The 17,543-nt window shown below is 42.0% G+C and overlaps 1 protein-coding gene across 1 annotated transcript in view; it reads left to right on the forward strand.

Annotated features, from left to right (window-relative positions):
- Positions 1-254: 254 nt before the first annotated feature.
- Positions 255-17,543, forward strand: part of ACSBG1 (acyl-CoA synthetase bubblegum family member 1) — a 70,731-nt gene continuing 53,442 nt past the window's right edge. The window contains exons 1-2 of the mRNA XM_090028536.1: positions 255-348; positions 13,158-13,234. Of these exons, the coding sequence (XP_089884662.1) occupies positions 269-348; positions 13,158-13,234 (157 nt within the window). The 5' untranslated portion in view covers positions 255-268. The remainder of the gene's footprint in view (positions 349-13,157; positions 13,235-17,543) is intronic.

A 17,543-nucleotide genomic window follows, 5' to 3' on the forward strand; every position in this document is an offset into this window, starting at 1 on the left:
CACAGCAGTCTCATTAAAATTCTTCTCAGGGATAATTAAAGAAAAGTTTTAGCAATAAGCAGCTCAAAGTCACTGAGACATTTCAAGCATGCTAAAATCAGAGAAACCAGTAGGGTTTTTGGATCTGTAGTCTCCTCCTCTTTCATTATGTCTTTATTTGAACAAACACCCAATTATTCTTGGTTTCTTCAGTGATCCAATCAGCTTATTTATGCCTGGGCCACACAGATCTTTAAGATATTTGTGACCAGATTTAGAGTTTGTCAGCATGCCTGACTGTGAAGAGACCCTCAAGAAAAAATCACAAGATGAGAATGCAATGAATATTACAGAGAGCTATGAAAACAGGTACAGTAACTTGAGAATTTATACTAACAAACTATATCTCCAGTTTAGTATTTTTCAAGATTAAAGTCCTGATGAACTCCTGTCAAACCTGTATTTATCTGTTTGGTACAAAATATACAGTCCTTTGTTCAACATAAAAAGAATTTTAAAAAATTTGACAGTGAATATATATTTCCATAATTTATTTGGCCAACCCATAGATTGGTTGAATGTTAAACTGGATAGCATTATTCAATGCAGATGTTCTGTTCTTCGCATCCTGATTGTTCTCATGCAACACAGTCTGTTCAAGAAGTAACACAAACTGTGTCATCTTGTTGCTGTTCTTTTCCTATAAGAAATGGCCATTATGCACATTTGCCTTTATTATTTTTATTTTTTTAAATCCATGTATCTAATAGTAGCATTCTCTAGATAGCATGGGGACTAATAACTGTAGAAATGGATGCATTAGAAATTTGAATAACCATGGTGACCTGAACATGGAATGAAGATCTGTAGTTTTGAAACAACAAAAAATCCTGAAAAAACTGACATAAAGTTGAAAAAATAATTGAAAATGAATCTAGCTTCTGGGCGACAGTGACTCCTCATTATATTGTGATTTTTTTTCAGTATATATCTTTGTGAAACAAGGCAAATGGTACTATAAAACTTGTAGCTGTAATCATATGCTAAGAGCCAGTGTGATTTAAGTTTAGAATTCCTGTAACTATATTCTTCAGCACATAAGGAATCTTTGTTTCCAATGGGCACTTCATTCTAAACTCACTTGAACAAATCATTTTCTGCACCTAAAGATTTTGTGTTTAAATATGATTTCTTTCTTAGTACTTTTCACTATCTTATATTCTTGCTTATGTTTCATTCTGATAATTGGGCTGCTAAAACATTTGAAGTGGGGTTAGGAGTACTGCTGAAGCCATAATGTAACAGGAAATACGTGAGAAGCAAAGTTTCTTTGATAACATATTTTATTGGGCCAACTGTATAGTTTGGAGAGATCTTAGGCGAGGTGTGAGGAAGGGCATTTTGTGCCTAAAATCTTGTCTAAGATAACAACATAAGAAGTGCCATACTGGGACAGAACAATGGTACATCTAGCTCAGTATCCTGTTTCTGACAACAGCTGAAGTGGATGCTATAGAGGGAAAGTGTTGAGCTGAATATATTTTGAGTGATTTATCTCCTACTCAGTATACTCCCTGGCATCCACCATTATTAGTTTAGAGATGCCAGCAGCCAGAGGAAACACATGCAACCATTCTGTTTAATAGCTAGTTATAGGTCTGTAGACTCAAAACTTTGAATTTTGGGAAAATAAAACTCTGTTATCTCTTTCAGGTAATGAAAGGAAATCAGAATGACATTAAATATAGGGTAGAGTTTCACCATGATCCAACCACAGACTGGAGTGCCTGGGGGGAGGCAGACAGGGGAAACACCTGGATAAATCTCAGAAAAAGATGAAGGGGTGTCAGGATATCACCATGTATGGGCGTGGGCCTTTACATCCCGTTGACATTCACTGGCCGCCTTCTTTCCCAGTGCCGGTGCCAGTCAGTACAGTTGGGTCGATTTTCCTCACTGTTATCTTGTCTGCCACGACTTTGATGACTTGGTTAATTGGGGAGGGGTGATGACTCCCTGACCCAGAGCTTACTGTCAGTTGTCCCAGTGCCAGACCTGGTACACATAAAACAAACAAAAAAACCTCTTTGCAAATGGAAAAAAAAAAAGAAACTTCTTGTCCATTCAGTGGTCCTTCCCTCACTGCAGGAAATTCTGATGCTGCCTCTCTTCCATTTGTCTTCAGTCATCGCGTACTTAATTGCCAGAGCCGCAATCAAGCGGGTTTTGGAGGGCGCGGGGGGGGGGCAGTGTTTTCTCTTCCAGTAATTGATGTCCTGCCGGCTCAATTGACTGCCCTCGGCAGCCAATTAATGCAGAACTGTTTTTTTTTCCTCTGAGCTCCTCCGAGCTCTGAAGACCTTTTGGGTCTATCGGCCCATTCCCGGGGACTGAGTTCTGGGCGGCAGACAGGCATTTACCCTCTCTATCTACCCCTTCTCTTTCGTCTACTGTCTTTCCTCATCCCGGCTCCCAGAGCCAGAAATAACCCCCGGGAGCTTAATTAACCCAATCCACTTCACCTGGCAAGATGATAAAGCTACACCAAGGTGGATCGGGAGATACCTTTGGAGTGTCGCCATGCTGCTGCAGCTGGGCGGACTCCCCTGGCCAGGGTCCTTCTCTTGATCTTTTCACATACCTTCCCCTTTAACTCACCGTTAGGTGGATCCTCTTTTGGAACCAGTGGGGACGACATAGGCAGGCAAGGTGCTTTGGGTAGATGACTGTGATATCTTTTATTAGGCCAGAGGTTTTCAACCTTTTTGGATCAGCATACCTCCGGTGGTTGGACATGGAGCAGTGTATCCCCAGCGGCTGGACACGGAGCGTGGGGGTGAATGCGGCCAGATGTGGAGCTGCATGAGAGTTTCCCCTGCATCCAGATAGGCAGGCAGCGCCTGTGTGACCATGCAGGATGCTGCATGGCGGTGCTCTGTCCCTGCCTGCCTGTGCATACCCCCCTAGGGCTTTCTTAAGTACCCCCAGTTGACAACTCCTGTATTAGACCAACTGAGTAGTTGGCAAAAAAGTTGTTAGCAAGCTTTCAGAGCCCAGACCCCAAGCAGCAGGGGGGAAGGGGAAGTGGGTCTGGATGGGGGAGGCCTGGGGCTCTGTACCCGCCCGCTTACCCCCCCCAAGGATTCTTGATGGGCAATTGCCTAGTAACTCTATAAAATGGGATTGGGGTGTTCAGTTTGTTTGAACTGATTCCACTGAATGTACTCAAGTTACACATTTAAAAAAATAAAAAATTTTGAAGATCTGTTATTTGTTCTCCTTGAATTGGACCATCACCAGTAACAAAGTTTCCTGAGTCTCAGTCAGGCCGTTGGTAACACCAGTGCAATTCCATTATCTTATTACATCCTCAACATCCCATGTGCAAACTGAGTGGTTTCACTGTGTTTGCAAAGATGGAACCAATTAAACCAAGCTAGGCATAAGCAGGTAGGGTTAACTGAAATTATTTCTATTTGATTAAAGTAGCTATCCCATAAATAATGGAGTTACACAAAGCAGTTGTATTACCAGCTGATGACTTTGTGCTAACTCGGCAGGCTTTATCCTACAACACTTGATGGGCCAATCATTATGAATTAAAAGTACCACTACACATGAATTAAGGCTTTTTGTGTGTGGACTAAACCTTATTTAAAAGACTGAAGGTATAACTTGAATAATTTCTATAGTGAAGTCAGGCCTGTGGTTGTGTTGCCAATTAATCATGTCCAAACAGTCTGACCTCCATCTGCCTCTTTAGTGTCTGAGCTCTAATTGATTGGCATTATGTGACATGAATGCACAACAGCTTGTTCTGACTGGTTCATGCCAGAGACCAAGATGGAATTCCTTATATCTCTACTCCCCAGCCAACCATATTAATCATAACTATAATCAATATTAGCATCATACATAATTTAACATACATGCAAAAAAACCTACCTATTAACAATATTCAAGTAGTCTCTAAGGTGCTTTGCACACAAACTTATTATGTCAGCTGGCAGTAAGTCTCTTAACTTTGGTTGTTTTATGTTTCAGCTATGTCAACAGACTGTATCAAACCTCTTAAGGCAAAATGGCCACCTCAGCAACCTGTACCTCCCACTCTTGAAATATAGAAAAGATCTTGTGTATTACTTTGCACTATTATGCGTCTCTCTGGTCGAATTTGTATGACTAGACTATTGTGATACCACCCACTGCTGTTTCCGACTGTTTTAATTGTAAATAATTGCAACTTCACGTTAATTAATTGACAAGTGCTGAGAGCTCCAATAATATTAAGTTATGTTTGGTTTGTCTGTTTCTGTATACAACTGTAGATAACCACTGGAGCTGTAGACCCCAGTGACTGAAATACATTTTTAAAAGTACAAGCATTCTTGTTTTCAGCTGAACAAGTTGTCAGCAGTAATAACTTATTCTTCACTGGTGTCATCATGCAATTTGTCACTGATAAAGAGACCAGAGTCCAGCTCCACAGTTTAATACTTTAGCACTTTTATCCACCAACCTATTGGATTGGGGGTATTGGGGAACTGTTGTTGACATGCATTAAATCAGTATTTCACTATAACTGCTTAAATCCATATTCATTAAACTGTGATCCATTGTCAGGTATTACTATATCAAGTATTCATGTCTGGCAAAAATGCATTCAATTTGCACAATCACTTTTTTAACTATGGTATCTTCTAACCAGGTTGTCTCAGAGAAATGAGGATAATAGTTTAAGACAGACTGCAGGCCCTAGGACAGACCCTGCAGGCCTGCTGCAGCTCCCAGCACTATGTTATCCAGCCCACAGGTTCATGAACCCCACATGTCATGGCTCTGCATGCTAAATTGGGTATGCAGGGTGGCATGGGGCCCCAATCTTAGTGTGTAGGGCCAAAAGTTTGAGCACCATCTCAGTCACGGGAATTTAGTTAATTAATTAGTTAAAAAGTTGAAGAAATAGCTAACTTTTAACTTTAACTAGTTAAAGAAAAAAGTTAACTTTAACTTTTTTAAAGTATAAGTTAAAAGTTCAAAAAATTGAAATCTGGCTTTCCCAGAGTTTTTCCTGGCACAGCCACTCAGTAGGACTTACATGGAACGATATTTCTTTATTGAAACTCCAGGACTTCTTGTTCGAGAGACAGAGAGTAGTGCGCCTTCCTATGAGATACCGTCTCTTAAGAACCACAGGTCCCAGAGTGCCTTAGTTCATGCTGGCTTTTTCTGTGCATTTGCAGAAGTCAACAGGGCAGCCAGTTGCCTGCAGGACAGGAAACAAGCACAAGCAAGCAGAGACATTGATCCCAGTAAGAGTGGGAGCAAGTAGTGAGGATGAAGCAGATGATGACTTTTAAAATTTTAATGAAGATCAGAACCAGCAGCCCAGGGCCCAAGAAACTGAGCATTACTTCTCATCTATGAGAAACTTACCTGAGATGTCACCTACTGTGAAAAAACTATTAATCTGTTATAACACAAGCATGCCGTCATCTGCCCATGTAGAGCAATTGTTCAGTAGTGGGGTCTTAGTTTTTCAGGACAGAAGAGGAAAATTGTCAGATGTAAATTTTGAAGCTTTTGCCAGAGGGTTAATTTATCCTGCACTATTCTCCCTCTTTTTTAAAAATGTTGTCTGTATCTGACAAGGTTTAATAGCTTCTCTGACACTTCTCACAGACTTTTCAACTCCTACATGACCTTCATGTATTCTGTTTTACATGTTTATAACACCTTTGGAATCACAATCCTGATGCTTTTTAAGAAAATTCAGCCTTGTACTGAGAGCTCCCTTTTGTATTGCAAATAAGGGATGATAATACAGGCCATGTACAGGCATTCAGTTTTTCCTGGGAGAGTCACTGGCCGCCTAGGAGAAATCATCAGTGTACAGATGGTCAGGATTTTTCTCCAAGATAATAATGAGGATAATAACCTGGGAACAACCAGAGTTAAATCATTCCCAAAAGAGTTTTCTTTTTCCTGGGAGAGTGAATGTCTATACACATTCATAGCTTCCTGGCCATCTACAGCTAATAGCCTTAATTAATGTAGGCACTCAGTAGTAGCTCAGTAGTCCACATTTATGGAGAGTTTCAATTCTGGTGAGGCTTCATTCTTTGACACGGGTTATTTCATTTTTTGGGCTTTGCTCCTAGTACCATATGTTTCATAAGCAGTCAGAGATAAGGAGTCTAACAGAAGTCTGTTTCATTGTCTGTGTCTAAGTTTAAATTGATCATCTTTGTGTAACATGGACCTCTGCACAATACCACAACCTGTTCAAAACTATTTTAGAGCAGTTTAGAAATGCACACAAACATCAGCTGATATGACTAAGTATACATGAGTAATTGAGTAAAAAAGCCTTTTTTTTATTTTTTACTTCTCGGATTAGAAGAACACTCAAACTCTTTGGGAATATCCTTTTTAAATACATTGAACTACTCACCTTAGCACCAATATGATTCCTACAGGCATATAGCTCACGCAGAGATAACAGATATTTGCATGCTGAAGTAGTATAGTGAGGATCCTTGAGTTAGATTATCTAGCACTTGTTGCGTTCCATTTCTAATTTAATGGGATCATTTAGAAAAAATACTATAAATCTAGGCCATATCTTGTACCACGAAGACACAGACAAGAATAAAGACAAAAAAGCTCCTGAAATGCAGGTCTTTCCATACTAAAAATTCACTGAGGACAATGGTTGTTGAGCATTCTAGGTAGAGTTAAAATGCAAGACCTTGAATTTCATGTACAATGTGTTTTTCTTGCTACAATTCAAGGCTGTTCAAGTGTCAGCCCACAAGCCAGATGAAACCCATGAAAGGGCTTAAGTTGCAGTTCTTGTGCTCTCACCCAGCCACAACTCCCTACATTGCTCTGGCTGGAACAGCAGGCAGAATCTCTGCTCTCCCCCTCTCTTCTTCAGGTTTGTGTTCTGCATCCACCCCAGGGGGTGATGCAGAACAGCACTGCGTGGTATACAATACAGCTGCGTGGTGCATGGTACAGTTGTGGGGGTGGCACCCATGGGCATGTGCAGTACAGTGTTAGGGGGTTAGGAAAGGGTCCACACAGGGTCATTGCAGCAGTAGAGGGAGCATCCACATGAGCACATACTGCAGCAAGTCGGGATGCATCCATGCAGCATGACCCATATTGGTGTGGCTCATGGGGTGTGTGGACCCTGCTAATGCAGCCTACTAGGGTGTATGGGCTACAGCCACTTAGAAGTTGGACAGCTGTGTTCCAGTATTAAGTAGAAAGCTGCTGGTTAACACCTACATCCAGATACTCTTGAGTTAAGGCAGGAGTTGAATTCTTTGCTGGCCCATGAACAGTAACAATGATTTAGATATACATATCTACAATGTGCAATATTACCTGGTGCCTATGGACCTAGACTCAAGAAGCTTATTGATATTTTAATATCTATTGCTTTGATATTAATCTTAGGTTTTAGAAAAGACTCCTTTTTGGCATTGTGGATGTTCAAAATACCAGCTTGAACAAATTGCAGCTGAAAGAAATCAGCGTACTAAGAAGGTAATTTACAACATAATCGTTCCTCAAATTTTGTTTGGAAGTATAAAGAAAAGTACAAGATCTATAGGCCTGGGAGCTATTTGAACTTCTTCATTCCTAATGAACTTCCTGATTCTTAATTTCGAAGCTAATTTCCATTAACATGGAATTTCTGATGCACTTCTAATCACATCAGCATTTTTCTGAATATTCTTTCTTTTTACGTGTATACACCAGTGACATTCAGTTACCTTTTTGTTAAGACTGTTTTTGCCTTAGTTTAATGAAAATAGATTTAAAAGTCTTGCCATTCAAAATATATTTAAAGATGGATGAAAAATGTAATAGAGCAACACATTTTTAAGCATCAACGTGACTTATTTAAATGTGCCAATAAAAACATTATGAGGCTAGTAGCAAAACATTTTATCCTGAGGTTATGGTAAAATACATATATTTATAATTTGTTCTTAGCTGGTAACTATTGTATTGACTCTAATCCAATATGAGGTTTTGTCCCCTCAATCAGCAAGGATGGGAAAAAAAATCTCAGAACTCATATCTGTTATGGTATATAAAATTGCTTCTTGGTAATGTCTAGGGACAAGGTGAACTATGATTATCACTACTGACTGGTATAGGATTGCACACAACCAATTCTATTTCTTAACTTTTGTTAAGAACTGTATTTCTTAACACTTTGTCCTGGTTTATTTTGTTCTCATCTGTTAAGTCTTGTCTTTTGGATTCTACACTTCTCAGGGCAAGGTCTATCATTTTATTCACATACTGTCCTCCAAATAGGACACAGCTCATTTTGGGAAGGCAGAATAAAGGAAAAAAAAATCCATTGAACTAACCTGTTCAGAATCAGTTTCTTCAGTTAAGTCACGCACCCCAGTTTTCAATCAGTACCTTTTGGGGAAGAGTGAGTGTGGTCTGTGAATAAATAAATCAGGTCTGTACAAAGTGAAGGCTTTTATTTAATACCTCATTGTGAATGGTAAGTCGACGCAATGTTTTCCAAGACTGGCATACACTCATTCATTTTTCGATGAATTACAGTTGTCAGTATAAGAAACAAATAGTTGCTGATATTGCTAGTGAATAATAGAACCAAATACTTGGTCTGAGTTTTATGAGGATATCTGACATTATGGTATATCCTACATATGAATATTTTGTTTGTTTTTTATGTACTTGACTTAGGATGAAATGAGTCCGCTGTGGGGAAGGAAAGACACTTTTTTGGTCCAATGCAGTGGTGGAGGTGCTGAGATGTTACAGTGCTTTCTCTGATTCTGTGGAGTGTAGATTCAGAAACACATCTTGTTTATTCCTTCATAAAACTGCATTGATTTCTGTGCTATCCTGTTGGATCTGCTGAACAGGGGTGAGGATGGAATAATACTAAAACCTGAATGTACTTCTCTCAACAGGGGTGTGCAAAACGGGTCCTACTCAATTCGGATTCGGATTCGGATTTGGATTCGGCCCAAATCAGGGACAGTGATTCAATTAATTGGTTCTGATCACAGTCCCCAGTTTGATTTGGCCAAATCCAGATCTGAAGATTCAATGCTGATTCAGAAAACATAGACACAGCTTTATACCTTGAGGTACCAGGCACGGCTCATGAATGCTGTGATGGTGGGATGGATGAAGCACCCCACAGGAGCATGGGGGGGCCCTCCATGTGCTCGGTGGTGAAACCAGAAGTGGACTGGAAGTACTTCTGTTCCACTTCTGGGTCTGCTAGGGAGTTTGCTGGAGGGCCTCCCACGCTCCTGGCTTGGCGATCAGCCGTGGGAGTCCCTGGGTGCCCTCCCAGACCCAGGACGCACCAGACACTGAGCCAGGAAGGTGCAGGGGGGCCCCCCAGGTGCTCTCGAGCAGACCCAGAAGTGGACTGGAAGTATGCTGGTCTACTTCTGGGTCTGCTGCCAAGCGCACTGGGGAGCTCCCTGCACTCCTGTGGGACACTTCATGCACCCCAGCATCTCAGTGTTCACAAGACGCCTGCTACCTATGACCTCTACCTGACTCAAGAAGTCTATGGGCCAACGAGAGGCAAAGCGCTGCTCAACCTGGTACTGGCTACGGGGGACGACCTAATCGGTGACCTAGTGATCGATGGGAAGCTGGGTGACAGCGACCACGAGCTGATCACCTTCACCATCCGCCGTAAAGCTGGCAAGTCAGTCAGCAACGCAGAAGTCTTTGACTTCAGAAAAGCCAACTTTGACAAGCTCAAGAGGCTAGTCAGTCAGGCCCTCAGGGACCATGACCCCAGGGAGATGGGAGTTCAAGAAGAGTGGTTGCTTCTCAAGGAAGCAATCCTCAATGCACAAGCTAAATCTATCCCAACACGGAGAAAAGGCAGCAAGAAGGCACAGCAGCCCCCCTGGCACTCCAGGGACCTAGCGGACCTCCTGTGGCTAAAAAGGAAAGCCTACAAAGGATGGAGGATGGGATTCACCTCCAAGGAGGATTACTCCGTGCTGGTCCGGTCCTGCAGGGAGCAAACCAGGAAAGCCAAGGCTGTAACTGAACTCCAACTAGCTTCAGGCATCAAGGACAACAAAAAGTCCTTTTTCAGATATGTGGGGAGCCGGAGGAAAAGCAAGGGCAATGTTGGACCCCCTGCTAAACCAGATGGGGCAACTGACAACTGATGCCCAGGAAAAAGCCAACCTATTAAATAGGTACTTTGCGTCAGTCTTTCATCAGTCACATGGGATGCCCATGCCTGCTATGGGACAGGGAAATCTGGGTGAGGGGAATCCCCTACCCTCCATAAATGCTGACCTCGTGAAGGAACATCTTGAGAAGATGGATACCTTCAAGTCAGCTGGCCCTGACATTCTGCACCCCAGGGTACTCAAGGAGCTGGCGAGCGTCATAGACCAGCCCCTGGCACGGATCTTTGAAAACTCCTGGCGCTCTGGTGTAGTGCCTGAAGACTGGAAGAAGGCCAATGTGGTGCCGATCTTCAAAAAAGGAGGAGAGTGGATCCGGCTAACTACAGGCCCATTAGCCTGACTTCTATCCTGGGGAAGATCCTAGAAAAGTTTATTAAGGAGGCCATCCTTGAGGGACTGGCCCAGGCTAACATCCTAAGGGATAGCCAGCACGGGTTTGTTGCGGGTAGGTCTTGTTTGACCAATCTCATTTCCTTCTATGACCAGGTGACCTATCACCTGGACAAGGGAGAAGAGGTTGATGTCATATATCTTGACTTCAAAAAAGCTTTTGATCTGGTATCCCATGATCACCTCTTGGCCAAACTGCCCAGTTGTGGCCTTGGCTCCACCATGATCCACTGGCTGGGAAATTGACTCTGTGGTTGGACCCAGAGGGTTGTGACTGATGGCAGTCACTCATCATGGTGCCCTGTGACCAGTGGGGTCCCTCAAGGCTCTGTCCTGGGACCCATCCTGTTCAACATCTTCATTAACGATGTGGGCATTGGAGTCAGGAGTGGACTGGCCAAGTTCGCCGATGACACCAAACTTTGGGGCAAAGCATCCACGCCAGAGGACAGGCGGGTGATCCAGGCTGACCTGGACAAGCTCAGCAAATGGGCAGACGAGAACCTCATGGTGTTTAACACCGAAAAATGCAAGGTTCTCCACCTTGGGAGGAAAAATCTGCAGCACCCTTATAGGTTCGGCAGTGCTACGTTGGATAGCACTACAGAAGAAAGAGACTTGGGGGTCATCATTGACCACAAGATGAACATGAGCCTGCAATGCAATGCTGTGGCTAGTAAAGCGACCAAAACGCTGGCTTGCATCCATAGATGCTTCTCGAGCAAATCCCGGGACGTCATTCTCCCCTTGTACTCGGCCTTGGTGAGGCCGCAGCTGGAGTACTGCGTCCAGTTTTGGGCTCCACAATTCAAAAAGGATGTGGAGAAGCTTGAGAGAGTCCAGAGGAGAGCCACGCGCATGATCAGAGGTCAGGAAAACAGATCTTACGATGACAGGCTGAGAGCCATGGGACTCTTTAGCCTGGAAAAGCGTAGGCTCAGGGGTGATCTGATGGCCACCTATAAATTTATCAAGGGTGACCACCAGGATCTGGGGGAACGTTTGTTCACCAGAGCGCCCCAAGGGATGACGAGGTTAAACGGTCACAAACTCCTGCAAGACCGTTTCAGGCTGGACATAAGGAAGAATTTCTTTACTGTCCGAGCCCCCAAGTTCTGGAACAGTCTGCCAGCGGAGGTGGTTCAAGCACCTACATTGAACACCTTCAAGAGTAAATTGGATGCTTATCTTGCTGGGATCCTATGACCCCAGCTGACTTCCTGCCCTTTGGGCAGGGGGCTGGACTCGATGATCTCCCGAGGTCCCTTCCAGCTCTAATGTCTATGAAATCTATGAAATCTATGAAACCTAGAGGTATGTAGAAAAGACGTTGAAAGCTGTGTCTATGTCTGAATCGTTGAATCGTTCCAAATCTCTCTAAATCAATTCAGAGAGTTCTGATTCGATTTGAAGAGATTGAAGCGTCCTCTGATTCCAGGGATGATGCGTAGGGGGTGCACGTGGATGCACGAGCACCCCCTGTGCATGGCGGTACACTGCCTGCAAAAAGGCACTGCCAACACCCCAACGCTGACACCACCAGTGGCATCCGCGGGCAGTCTATGTCTGATTTGATTCAGATTCAGAGATTCAGCCACTGAATCAGGCCAAATCTCTGCCGAAATGAGTCAGGGACCAAAGCTTCACACAGCCCTAGTGCTTCATAGAAGATCTGGAACTGAGAGAGACAATAATGCCATTAATTATATTAAGTTTGGCTTAAAACTGTTCTAGCAATATTTATAAAACAATACAAGAACCAAGCCTTCTGGTCACTACTTAGGGTAGCCTTTCCTTTTCCTAAGTATAAATTAAAGCACTATTAGCAGGTACTTTCTGGACTACTATAATGAGCAGCATCTAAGCAATATACAGGGGCTCTAAATACATCAAAGTCACCTATTTAATCTTGTTTTGGGGTCCACTGTTTTGTGGGTGTGCAGAATAGACTCTTTATATTGCTGTAATAAACTTTTGCCAGAGGACTGAATTTCAGCCATATTATGATGCTGTTTATGTTGTTTTGACAAAGTTCTACATGGTTTGTGATTCATTTTCAGATTACTTGTACTCCCCCCTGTCCTTTTTGTACCCCTTCAACAATATCATGAAGACACCAGCAGTTAAAGTTTCCACATAGTCTGACACCAATCCACTGTCAGCTTGATAAAGGCCAAACAGATAATTCATTCTTTATGATCATACATTTTTTGCTTTTTTGTCAAAACTGGCAACAGTACAGAAATTAGTGCCCAATGTGATAGCTGGTGTGATGCTAACTTTATTCAGTAGGTTTAAGACTGAGACTTCATTCCCTTATTTTATATAGCATAGCCCATTGGCACCAGATAGGAAATGCTTTCAGTCAGGAACTTGTTTTACTGGAACTGGAGCAAGAGGTAAAAGACGCTCTGTTCTTATGAACCATATATTCCCTCCATTTTGTATTAATTTGCACTTCTCAACTGGATTTGTGAAAGCATGCTGTAGATTGACTAATACTTACTAACAGTGTATGATAACTTTTAATAACCGTATGTTTTGTTTTAGAACATTCACAGATACACAGGACATCTCAAAAGAATTGCCAATTAATTCTGGGAAGATCCAAGACAAGGAACCCATAGGTCAGTATATGAATTAAGGTCTTTGCTTGAAAACTTGGATTATTACATCCTTGTTTCAGATGTTCCAGTCACAAAAAGTGATGGGAGAACTCCATGACTGCATATTTATTGTGTAGGGAAAAGGAGCAGAATTGAGAGAGAAATTTGCTTTAGAAAGTGATAGTTTCTGTTCAGTATCTAAGGCTGAAGCTAGTTTTACATTACTCTTTTTAAGAGATTCTTTTCTAATAATCTCATAATAATTTCTTAATATGGCCTTTGCATATATTTTTGCAAATTATACTGAATGTGTTTTAAGGATGGATAGACAAAGTGTGTCAGATAGGTGTTGAAGCTCAAATAGAAGTGAATCAAGACAGCTAAAAACTGCTAAGGTTGTGTAAATTCAAATGAGCTTTAGAGTTTTCTGTACTTATGTTTGAGAGGCTTCCTAGATAAAAGTAAAAATAATGTATCTAATCCTGGATAAATTATTTAAGGAACTCTTTGTTAATATTGTCTATACAACCTATTTACAATTTTTTTAAATATTTGAAAGTGTGTAACTCCAGTGTGGTATAGAGATATTCAGACTGGGTTCTGAATATCACACACATTCATTAATGCGCCATAGTTACTGCACATTAAGTTTAGTGCTTGCATAATGTTTCGTTCTGTAGTAAAATATACAAGGGGTTTCCGTACGCTGAACTCTTTTAGTATTTTAGAGACTAATTGAAAATGGTTTTTGCTGTTTGTTAAATCTCTTTCCTTTCAGAGGTTAGAAAACCTTTTCTACAGTATTCCCAGCTCCAGGGTTACAATGGGGTAAGAATAAGGTAGCAATACAGGCCAAAGGGAATGTGCAAGGACATGAGGAAAGGGAAGAATAGAGGCTGGTGTGTAGAAAACAAAGTATTCTTTCATGGGTCACAATTAGGCTTTGTCAGACTATTAAGCCTCATGCTTTGTAGAGGGTTTCCTGGTTTTGTTAATCAGACCATTTAGAGGCAGAATGATGGTAACTTGTTGGTTAAACCCCAGTTCTAAATGTAACAAGAGTTCAGTTATAATGGCAGCTCTGTCTCAGACACCCTGTGTGAACTTGGGCCAGTCCCATAGTTCCCAGTCCTGCTTCCATTCAAGTCGATAGTAAAGCTCATATTTACTTCAAGAATCCTATTTTTATTCCATGCCTCATTTTTCCTATCTGTAACATAGTTTGATACTGACCATATCTGAATGCTGAGTCTAATTTAAATATTACTTAACATGTATTGAAGTCCTTGGGTGTTAGCTGTTATAGACAAACAAATATTAATAGTATTTCAACAGTCTTCAGCATCATCGGTGCATTTCATAAGTTGTTATAAATATGCACGAATGAAGCATTTGTGTGTGTGTGCTGGTATCTGTGTATGTGTATTCATGCATGTGCTCTCTGTGGCAGAAGGCCACCTCTGTCTCTCCCCAAAAACTCTGCTTTGTGACAATTTGGTTAATATGGGCCCTGCAGAGGGCAGACATCCCATCTCTTTTAAGTAACCTGAGTTGGATACATTCCTGAGGGACGGGGGAGACCCCCTCCGTCTGCCTATGTGACTGGCATCACATGCCTGGGTGAGGGGCTTATGCTCCCTATTGTTCTAAGCAATGTCAACCTGACTGGGGGCAGGGGGAACTAGAGACCCTGCCAGTGTGCCCGGCAACCAGTGATGCATTGGATCAGGTAAATGAGGTCATAAGATCTATATAAGTTAAAGACTGCCCAGGAGGGGGAGCAGTAGCCATGATGAAAACTCAGAGAAGAGCTGGACCATCTGAAACTTGCTCTCTCTCTTGAAACTCATGATCAATGAACTGCCTGCTTCCAGAGGGAATCTCCACCTGCCTCTGGATGATATTTGTAAGCTGCCTGAGATCTAACTAGATATATAGTTTGCAGTAACTCAGATGCGTGATCAAAGGCTACCCAGGCATGCCAGTTTGCTCTATGGGATTTATCTGATATTGCTCTACTCTGTACCCTATGCCAAACCTACTCCTTGTAACCAATAAAGTTCTCCTTTGTACCTAGCATGGGAAACTTTATTGGGAGTGGGTCTAGATTATTCCTTGGGGTCCCCTTGGTTCGGCTGACTAAGGGAGATCACTGTTTGTACTTCAGTCTGAAGGAAGCCTCCAAGTTATTGAAGTGGGTCAAGTACCCTCAAGGGCCACTAGGTCTGTGTTTCCCAGAAAGCACAGTGCCAGGATCAGGCCAGACCCTGGGTGTTGGCAGCACTACCCTCAAGCTAGCGGGTGTGCTCCAGGAAAGGGGTTGGCCAGACGTGAAACACCCCCAGGGAGATACTCGGAGCCTGGAAGGTGGTCGGGCGCAATGAGGTGGGTGGCTCAGCATAGGAGCACGCCCTCCTAGCCCGCCACCCTCTCCAGTGGCTTCTTATTACATCTATTTCTGGAGTCAGTGAAGAGAGTAAACGTGCATAAAAATGTTTCACTTATATTCCTTTTTAACTACATTGTTATTTCTGAATTTATTTAAGCTCAAAGGTCCAATATGCCATCAAAGGTCCAATTATCGTCTCCATTATTCCATGCAATTGGAAGTTTGAACGAAAGGTTGCTTCAGAATCAGTCCAAGTTTAACCCTGGAAGAACCAGTATTAAAGTTGGAGCAGTTTTGCTATATTTGTATTGTTCCCTATTTGTCTACAAGTAACAACTAAAATCTAATATGTTGAAATGTTCCCCTTCTGAGACAGCTCCAAATGCACATATGTCCATAACCGTATAGACAGAGCACACAGAACTCTCTACACTACCGCACCCCCAACTCAAATAAACCCAGGGAAAGATACTGATTCTTCTGCTTTGAACAAACAGCAGATTCTGAAAAAAGATAAATTTCTGATTCTACTCTGGGAGGATATGATCATAGGGAAGTAGGACTGGAAAGGACTTCACAAGGTTATCTACTCCAGCCACTGTTCAAGGTAGAATCATCCCTGACTAGACCATTCCAGCCAACTGTCTGTCTAACCTGGTCTTGAAAATATACAAGGGTGATGGTTATACAGTTTCTCTAGGTAGTCTGTTTCAATGCTTCACCACCCTCAGGACACTGCTACATCTTAGCTATATTACATACTGAACTAGTTAACTGAGCAATAAAATTAGACTGGCCACATGTGCATATTAAGACCAGCCACACATGCAAAGTAATTATCATACCATAAAAATGACTATCCAACCGTAAAAAGAGCCAAGCAGCTGCAAAGTTAGTGCTTGAAAATGTGTAACAGGCTTATAGCTGGTTTCCAGCTTTAATTTGAACATGTAGCAAGGTCCCCATAGTCAGAAACTTCCTCCTAATTTCTAATGTAAATTTCCCCTGCTGAAGCTTGAGGCTATTACTCCTAAACCTGTACCTTAGAGATATAGAGAAAAACCCATCTCCATCCTCTCTGTAAGCAGCTTTCGGGTATTTGAAATCTGTTATCAAATCCCACCTCGGTCTTCCTTTCTCCAGACTAAATATCCCAAATCTTTCAGACTTTCGTCAGAAGTCTTCCAAGCCCCTAATAAATGTTGTTGCTCTAAACTGGGCTCTGAACATTGTTGGTGAAGCTCAACACCTTATTAGAATGTTGGCAAGGCTTCAGCTGAATTGAATTTAATTCAGTTAGATTATTAGAAAAATGATGAAAGAGGAATATTTAAAAAAGATGTATTTGATTCCTGATTGAAGCAAAACATAAAAATTCACCAGCCAGTAAACCACAGTTTCTAGCCAATTTTTTAAAATATTAATGTATGTTACAGAATGTCATATTTACATACATAATCATTATAAGAAATGTCATTTACTAGGTCAGACCACAGGTTTATCTAACCTAGAATCCAGTCTTGCATGGCAGCAGAGTGGATGCTGAAAGACAGAGGTGAATAGAGCATGTCCAGAATTTTCCCACTCTCTGTTCTTCTCTCATTGCAGATTATTATTATATTCATAGTGGAAGTGAAAACATATAAGACTTGTTGTATATTATTTCAAGAAGGGTTTCTCCAAGTATGTCAGTAGCAAGAGGAGGATCAGGAAAAGTATGGGTCCCTGACTGAACGGGGAGGCAACCTTGTGACAGAGGATGCAGAAGAGGCTGAAGTGCTGAATGCCTTCTTTACCTCAGTCTTCAGAGGCAAGGTCAGCTCCCAGACTGCTGCACCAGGCAGCACAATTTGGGAAGGAGGTGAGCAGCCCTCAGTGGTGAAAGAACAGGTTAGGCCCTATGTAGAAAAGTTGGACATGTACAAGCCCATGGGACTGGAT

Source organism: Crocodylus siamensis, chromosome 15 (assembly GCF_052110815.1).
Source record: "Crocodylus siamensis isolate JL-2025a chromosome 15, ASM5211081v1, whole genome shotgun sequence".
Classification (NCBI taxonomy): Eukaryota; Metazoa; Chordata; order Crocodylia; family Crocodylidae; genus Crocodylus; species Crocodylus siamensis.